The following is an 8,703-nucleotide window of genomic DNA, read 5'->3' as shown; positions in this document are numbered from 1 at the left end:
TGTATGTGAGCGTCTGCGTTTGTACTGTGTTTCTCAAAAAAAAAAATCAATTGGAAAGAATAAATCTTCAGAACTCCAAATAAAATATTCTTTTATTTTATTTTGCGGCATCATCCGTTCCTAAAAAAAATTCAGGTCATAAAAATCCGGATGTTACAATTCTACCCCCCTTACAAGGAATCTCGACCCCGAGATTCGACCTAAGAGAAAAGATTTGGAAACTCCTCCCGAAGGGCATCTTCCTGCTCCCATGTCGCTTCTTCCTCACTATGGTTGCTCCATTGAACTTTGCAGAACTTGATCACATTCCTCCTAGTTGTCCTCACTTGTTCATCAAGAATTTTGATGGGGTACTCTTCATAAGTCAAGTCTTCTTGAACTTCTATGGAATCCAACGAGGTTTTCCGAGCCTCTTCTTCCGGCTTATCAAAACATTTCTTCAGCTGGGACACGTGAAACACATTATGCACTTTCGACAGCTTCTCGGGTAGTGCTAACTCATAAGCAACCTCGCCGCGCCGGGCGGTGATGGTAAACGGTCCAATGTATCGAGGTGCCAATTTTCCCTTTAGTCCAAAACGTCGCATCCCGCGAAGTGGAGATACTTTCAAGTACACATCGTCACCCTTCTCAAATGATAACTCGTGACGGCGTCTATCCGCATATACCTTCTGCCTAGATTGGGCGGCCCGTAGCCTTTCCCGAATCATCTTTACCTGCTTATCTGCCTCCTCTAGAGTATCGGGTCCAAATACTTGGTTCTCTCCCACCTCATGCCAGTTAAGTGGGGTGCGGCACTTCCGTCCATACAAAGCTTCAAATGGAGACATTTGTAGGCTCGCTTGAAAACTATTGTTGTAAGAGAATTCTGCATACGGCAAACTCTTGTCCCATGTGCGCTGACAGGTTAGAGCACATGCCTGAAGCATGTCTTCCAAAATCTGGTTCACTCGCTCAGTTTGTCCATCAGTCTGCGGATGGTAGGCGGTACTAAAATTCAACTGCGTGCCCAAGACTTCGTGTATCTTCTTCCAAAATCTCGAGGTAAATTGAGTACCTCGATCAGACACAATCTTTTTGGGGACTCCATGTAGGCAAACAATTCTGGCCATGTATAATTCAGCTAATTTCTCCCCCTTAAAAGTGGTCTTCACCGGGATAAAGTGAGCTGACTTGGTTAATCGATCCACGATGACCCAGATGGAATCATATCCCGCTGTCGTCCTCGGGAGTCCTGTAATGAAGTCCATCCCGATTTCTTCCCATTTCCACTCAGGGACTTTGAGTGGTTGAAGCAGCCCCGCAGGCTTCTGATGCTCTGCCTTGACTCTGCGGCATACATCACACCTAGATACATACTCTGCAATCTCTCGCTTCATGCTAGACCACCAGAAACTACCTCGGAGATCGTGATACATCTTTGTGCTTCCCGGGTGTATGGAATATGATGTGTCGTGTGCCTCTTTCATGATTGCATCCTTGAGTTCCTTTTGGTTGGGCACCAATAAGCGATCTCGAAACCAAATGCTTCCACTTTCATCCTCCTTGTATTCAGGCGCTTCTCCTGACTTGATTTTTGCTCGAATCTCTTCGATCCCTGTGTCATTTTTCTAGGCTTCTCTAACTTGATCCTCTAGAGTGAACTTGACTTCTAATACCTCCTCATTTTCAGCGAGACTCACACTCAAGTTCAACTTTCTGAACTCTTCATGCAATTCTGGTTGAGCTTCTTGAATCATGAGGTTATTGCAATAAACCTTTCTGCTCAACGCATCAGCTACGACATTGGCTTTACCAGGGTGGTAATTTACGCCAATATTGTAGTCCTTAATCAACTCCAGCCATCTCCTTTGCCTCAGGTTTAAGTCCGGTTGAGTGAAAATATACTTCAAACTCTTATGATCCGTGTATATTTCACAACGGTTGCCAATAAGGTAGTGCCTCCATATCTTCAAGGCATGAACTACGGCAGCCAACTCTAAGTCATGGGTAGGATAGTTCACTTCATGAGGGCGTAACTGTCTCGATGCATAGGCCACAACCTTGCCTTGTTGCATGAGCACACAACCCAATCCTTGTTTAGAAGCATCACAATAAACTTCAAAATCCTTCCGAATATCCGGCAGTATTAGCACCGGAGCTGATGTCAATCTCCTCTTGAGTTCTTGAAAACTTGTTTCACACGCTGGTGTCCACTCAAACTTTTTATCTTTCTTGATCGATTGTGTCATCGGTCTTGCAATCCGCGAGAAATCTTCTATGAATCGTCGGTAATATCCTGCAAGACCAAGGAAACTACGTATCTCTGACACATTCTTCGGTTGTTTCCAACTAAGTACGGATTCCACTTTAGCCGGATCCACTGCTACTCCTTCCGCCGAGATGACATGACCAAGGAAATCCACCTGCTTCAGCCAAAACTCACACTTGCTAAACTTGGCATAGAGTTGATGTTCCCTAAGCCTTTCCAGAACAATCCGAAGGTGCTTTTCATGATCCTCCTCATTACGAGAGTAAATCAACACATCATCAATGAACACTACGACAAACTTATCCAAGCAATCCATGAACACTTTATTCATGAGATTCATGAAGTAGGCCGGTGCATTCGTGAGTCCAAAGGACATCACCAGAAATTCGTACAGACCATACCGAGTGACAAAGGCTGTCTTTGGTATGTCTTCTGGTCGGATCTTCAACTGATGGTATCCCGACCTGAGGTCTATCTTAGAGAAGACAGAAGCTCCTTTCAATTGATCAAATAGATCATCAATCCTAGGCAAAGGGTATTTATTCTTGATGGTCACTTCATTCAAGGCACGGTAGTCCACGCACATTCGCATGGTACCATCTTTCTTCTTAACAAACAACACCGGTGCTCCCCAAGGCGAGGTGCTTGGTCTAACATATCCCTTCTCTAAAAGCTCCTCGATTTGCTTCTTCATTTCAGCTAGTTCATTTGTTGGCATCCTGTATGGTCTCTTTGCAATAGGAGCAGTGCCCGGGACTAACTCGATGGCAAACTCTATCTCACGGTCTGGTGGCAGACCGGGTAACTCATCCGGGAAAACATCTGGGTATTCCTTAACCACTCTAACATCTGATACAACCATCTCCTTCAAGCTGTTCAGAATATTGTCCACTGCGGTATGAGGTGCTGACTTGAGTTTGTAATCCACCACAATTCCATTCTTATTAGTCAGCGATACTGCTCCAAGGCCACAGTCTATCATAGCTTTGTGTTTTACTAACCAGTTCATGCCCAGAATAACATCTAACCCTTTAGAGTCTAACACTATGAGGTCTGCTAGAAACTCTATTCCCTCGATCGTTAGGATCACCTTAGGACATTTTAAACCCGTAGTAAGAATTCCCCCGGGTGATTGTACTGCCATCTCCCGACTCATACCCTCGGTTTTCAAACGGTGTTTTTCAACAAATTGCTTGGAAATGAACGAATGCGAAGCTCCAGAATCGAAAAGTACTGAACCATAACATGAGTTGATTGGAAACATACCAAGGACAACATCTGAAGCTTCATGCGCCTGTTCCGCCGTGACATGGTTGACTTGGCCACGTCCTTGCTGTCCTGAGGCATGAGGTGCACCTCCCGGGGTAGGTAGTATGCCCCTTCCACGTCCCGCTACTGGTGTCTTGGCGGCGGAACCTAAGTTGAACTTCACTGGCGTCGCCCCTGCGTTCTTCTTGCCTGGGCATGCAGCAACAAAGTGACCCTCTTCGCCACAGTTGTAGCATGTCCTCCCAGCAGTGTTGGCATGGTTCCCTCCGACTTCAGCTCTTGGAGTACGATAGGCACCATACGAAGCATTGTGATTAGGCTTCGCCGGCTTTGCACCTGATCCACGGTATCCTGGGTTGTTATTGTTCTTCTGGCGTGAGCTCCCTGCCCCATACTGACTCTGTGGTGCCTTGCGCTTGCGGTGTTCATGAAGTTCGTTCTTTGAATTCTCCTGAAGAATAGCCTTGTTGACCAAACTCTGGAAGTTAGCAAAATCATGAGACACCAACCTATCCTTCAAACCTAGGTTCAGGCCCCTCAGAAACTTAGAAATCTTATCCGCCTCAGTGGGAATATCCGCCCTTCCATAGCGAGATAACTGGGTGAAACGGTCCCAGTACTCAGAGATTGTCATCTTCCCCTGAACTAGAGCTCGAAATTCATCCCTCTTCAGCTCCATAAGACCAGCTGGTATGTGTGCAGTGCGAAATGATTCAGCAAACTCATTCCACGTGATCCCCTCGGCGTTATCATGCGCCTCACAATAGTTCTCCCACCAATCCGCGGCTACACCCTGAAGTTGATGCGCAGCATACTTTACACGGTCTTGAGCATTAACACTCACCAGGTTGAGCTTCCGGCGAATATCCTTCAGCCAATCATCTGCCTCAATAGGGTCCGCTGATCCCGCAAAGGTGGGTGGCTTCGTCCTCATGAACTCTGCAAGCTTGGACTGGGGTGGAGGAGGATTCTGATTCTGGTTTTGGTTCTGATTCTGATTCGCCAGAGTGGCGGCCATCTGCTGCAGTAGCTGTGTCTGCATCAACATCACTTGCGCAATGTTAACCGGTGGCGGTGGTGGCGGCTGCTCTGGTCCCTCATTCTCGGTGTCAGTGTCTGTGTCGTGAACTTCACCCTCGACGAAATTCTCCTGAAATGCTGGCGCGCGACCACGTCCGCGTCCGCGTCCTCCGCGACCACGACCCCGATTTGCATTCATCCTGTGTCGTTATTCCAAGTTAGGATAGATAAGAGGGAAAAAGCAACTAACCCATAACCAAATCTGTAACCAAACATGGAATATCCAAATAAACTTCAATCAAATTACTTTGTAAAACATGGTTTAGTATGACTACATAAAATAACCAAACAGATGTAGTCAATACTCAAGCAAAATCCCCCAACATACGTAGTACATATCTAATAGGATTCTATTCAACTCATCCTATATGGTTCGTCTTCTCTCGACTGGGTATTAAAGTGTGGAGTACTTGATATATGACTCTTGAATCCATGCGTTCTTGAGATGGCTTTTGCCTAGATAGGATATTATATACTAAAGAAGTGGTTAGGGAAGAAATTTAAAAACAAATGGTGAACAAGGTAAGACAAGGAATAGCAATAGTCAGGAATTAGACTACGAGGACTTTCATAATTACATATTTTTTTTAAATTGTTATAAAAGTTTTTCCATTCTAACTAAGGCCACGTGACTAGGTCGACGTCGGCTCTGATACCACTTCTGTGAGAACCGGAACTTAACATTCCGACCCCCCTGTGTTACTCGTCAACCCAGGATTAACTTGACGACACAGCGAAATAAATATCATTGCAGAACATGCAAAAAGTAATTATTACAAAGCTTGAGCCACAAAGTGAAATGTCTTGTGACATTTATTACAACTAGAAAGCATAGCGGATAATAAAATGCGAAGTAACTCCATCTCAGCCACACGCAGTCGATGTAGTCCACGAGGCCTCACTCCTCAGCGTCATCGTAGTCGCCATAGTCTTCACCATCTTCATAGTACTCTGAATATCAACAAAAGTTTTGCCATGAGTACATTTCGTACTCAACATGCCCCCTCGTGCAAACCTACTAAATCTACATGAGGCTTCAAAGAAAGGCTATATGGTTCTTTTGCAGAAAAGCTAACTTTATTTGCAATACAACACTAGATTTGATAAAAGCAGTTTTAGACGAAAACATGTTTTATATTCAGTGTAATATTTCTCATCAATGTGACTGTCCACGACAACTCACACATAGCATAGGATTCAGATTCCAGGGAAAGGATGGAGGCAAAGAGGGAAATAGCAAAACAGGTTCCTGTATGTCAAGAAGGATTCATGTGTCGTCCATGACCGTGGACACGGCTATTCGAATAGGTTTAACTCTGCAGAGGTGGTACACTTTCACCACATGTCACAATCTCGCCTTATTGCAACTAGCCGTCGCTAGCATAGCAATAGAGAGTTTGTGACGAGGTCTTTTAGCTAGATCCCCCAAAGATGTGACATGCCCACCGGGTATGGCGCACGGAACTAAGAGTACGTCCCCAAACCGGTCCCCCCATCTGTGCCGAAGGTTCCCCCGTAGGCAGACACCTCATCAGCGGTACGGCGACATCGACACCTAAGGCTGACTAACATACTCAACCAAGCCAGTGCCCATATAGCATGTGGTTGTACGGTTGTCACAATCTTCAAATCCAAGACTTGTTAGGATCCTTATGCGGCACGGACGACGGATTGCCCCCTCCAACAAATGAAGGGCAGCCAACCGCTCCTTCAACATCTGATCCAGCTGTCGCCCGCGCCATGTTTAGATGGTAAGTTTCACCCAGAGTAGCATAGAGTAGAGGAAACAACAATGGCTAACTAGCCCAGCTCAACGAGCTCAACAATGTTCAAAGGGGTGTTTTGACCCGTAGGTCGATCAATTCCTCCGAAGAGGCAACATGAAGTTTCCTAATGATTATTTAGCATGGCTAAGCATTCTACTCTATCAGAATTATATATAATCACTACTCAGGGTATCAAGTACAAGGCGACAAGCAGATCAAGTTGGTGTGTCAATCGACACGCTAGCTACTGGAATAAAATAGCATATATTTGTAAAACATAAAATAACATGCAAGTTGTAAAACTGGGATAAATATGATGAGAGGGCATGCCTTCGTTGTCGTCGAAAAACCCTTCTCCGTAGTCTTGGTTCGCCCCGTTCCCGTCACTCCCTACTCGCCACAACGATGAACCACAATAAATACCAACTTCGAATAAACACCAATAAAATCCAAATGAAAAGATCCAATAAAAAGTGTGTGTCGGTCGTTCGGAATACGTAGTACAAGAAAGAGACTGAAATGGCTCGAGCGGGATTTGGGTTAACTAGGGTACAACGCATGGTGATCGCTCTATATTAGGTAACCAAATATTTTAGAAAACATGTTGAGCGTATGTGAATAGATAGCATAGATTTAAAATGCAACATGCAAGCAGACTACATGCTAGTGGTCATACTCAAGCATAGGTAAATAATCTAGGAATAAAATAATTTATACATGCAACCAGAGTAGCAACCAATATGCATGAATCAATATGACTTTAATAGTAGCATGGCACGGTATTAGTGCGACATCTAACCTGGTGATGCCCTAACCAAAGAATTGCATGTTAAAATAATATGCAGAGGCACATGCAATTATATAACACCTATTGTGACTCTAAACTACTGACATGTTGAGTAACTATATTTACATATGATCTAATATGTGCTACTGGTAACAATTAAACCAATCAACGTAACATGTTGAGTAACTGTATTAGCCAAATCTAACCTATAAGTGAACATGCATAGCCAATTCCAAAAGCTTAAACTAGACACAGCACGAATACAGAAATAGCTAGCACTACAACAGGAAAAACTAGCAGCAGTACATGCATGTTCGTATGGGTGCAACGAGTTCACTTCAGTTTATAGAAAATAGGTTGAAAAACGTCGGATATAAACAGCACTATCAGCACTAATGGTTTCCTGGAGCAGATTGGTACATCTCATGTGTTGGAAACAAAACAGAAAACGTGTTCTAGGTTGCCTAACATGACCATGCCACCAGATGGCATTCGGTTCACCGGCGACTCGACAAACTGTAAAAATAAGGTTGGAAACCATGTCTAGGAGGTAGGCATATAGATGTGTAGCGCGTGTGTGCAAGGATTTCTACTGGTGCTCACCGAGCTCGTCGCAGTCCGTGGTTGAAGTCGGTGGCCGGAGTCGAGGGCGTTGCTGTGGGTGTCGTCGGTGGTCAGCGGCTCGGCTTTCTAGCTCCGTGGATGAACTCCCCTAGTCCCTGTGATCCTTCTGGCGCAACAGCTCCGCCTCTAGTGCCCTGAATCACCGGGAACGCGAGCGGCGTTCGGCGGCAGCCTCGCGGAGCTTCGCGAGATTAGATCGGTTTAAGCCGCTAGGGCTTTGGGTGGCGGCGTGGGGAGGAAAAGAGAGGCAGGGGCGTCGACTTGAGGCTTTATAGGCTGAGGGGCGACGCGATTTGTGCTGCCAAAGAATCGGAATTGTACGCGCGACGGTGTATCGTGTGCTGCACGAATTCCTGGCGTGCGTCGTCGCGTCCATCCGCTCAGCTGCAGCTAGCTGAGCTGAGCGTGGGCTTTGATGGGCTACTGGAGCGGCACTACGTTAGGCAATGAAGGGCCTTGGGCTGTTAGCTTCGGTGAGATTAATCCGTAGAGAAGAAAGGAATTAGAACAGAGGAGGGAATACTAGTACAAGTGCATGAGTAGGACACGGAGGAAAATACTCAAATACACGATCTCCCGTTGCAGTGCATGCACGTGCATGTGCTTGGACCAATGGCACTCTAGGCAAAGAACTAATAAGAAGCAAATAGGAAATTTGACCACAGACTCAATATAACTTCAAGGCAAAACAATCTGTGGCTTCAAATAGAAAATCAATTGGAAAGAATAAATCTTCAGAACTCCAAATAAAATATTCTTTTATTTTATTTTGCGGCATCATCCGTTCCTAAAAAAAATTCAGGTCATAAAAATCCGGATGTTACAGGAAGGAATCCCAGGTGGATTCCACCCATGGTGGCCGGCCACCCCACCTAAGGAAAAGGTGGGAGTCCCACCTTGAGTAGGACTCCCCCCTTGAGTAGGTT

General features: G+C 45.3%; 1 protein-coding gene and 1 long non-coding RNA gene across 2 annotated transcripts; both read right to left on the bottom strand.

Annotated features, from left to right (window-relative positions):
- Positions 1–200: 200 nt before the first annotated feature.
- Positions 201–4,739, bottom strand: LOC139839336 (uncharacterized). Its single transcript, XM_071829385.1, has 2 exons — positions 2,653–4,739; positions 201–1,329 (listed from the first exon to the last, which is right to left on the bottom strand). The coding sequence occupies exons 1-2, from the start codon at positions 4,737–4,739 to the stop codon at positions 201–203; spliced, it is 3,216 nt and encodes a 1,071-aa protein (XP_071685486.1).
- A 578-nt stretch (positions 4,740–5,317) lies between these two features.
- LOC139839022 (uncharacterized) lies at positions 5,318–7,999 on the bottom strand. The gene is made up of 3 exons (XR_011756772.1): positions 7,757–7,999; positions 6,697–6,756; positions 5,318–5,551 (listed from the first exon to the last, which is right to left on the bottom strand). It is a non-coding gene; the product is annotated as an uncharacterized lncRNA (long non-coding RNA).
- Between the last annotated feature and the right edge of the window lie 704 nt (positions 8,000–8,703).

Source organism: Lolium perenne, chromosome 4, assembly GCF_019359855.2.
Source record: "Lolium perenne isolate Kyuss_39 chromosome 4, Kyuss_2.0, whole genome shotgun sequence".
Classification (NCBI taxonomy): domain Eukaryota; kingdom Viridiplantae; phylum Streptophyta; class Magnoliopsida; order Poales; family Poaceae; genus Lolium; species Lolium perenne.
The sequence above is the reverse complement of the archived record's forward strand: the minus strand, read 5'-3'. Positions and strand labels throughout refer to the sequence as shown.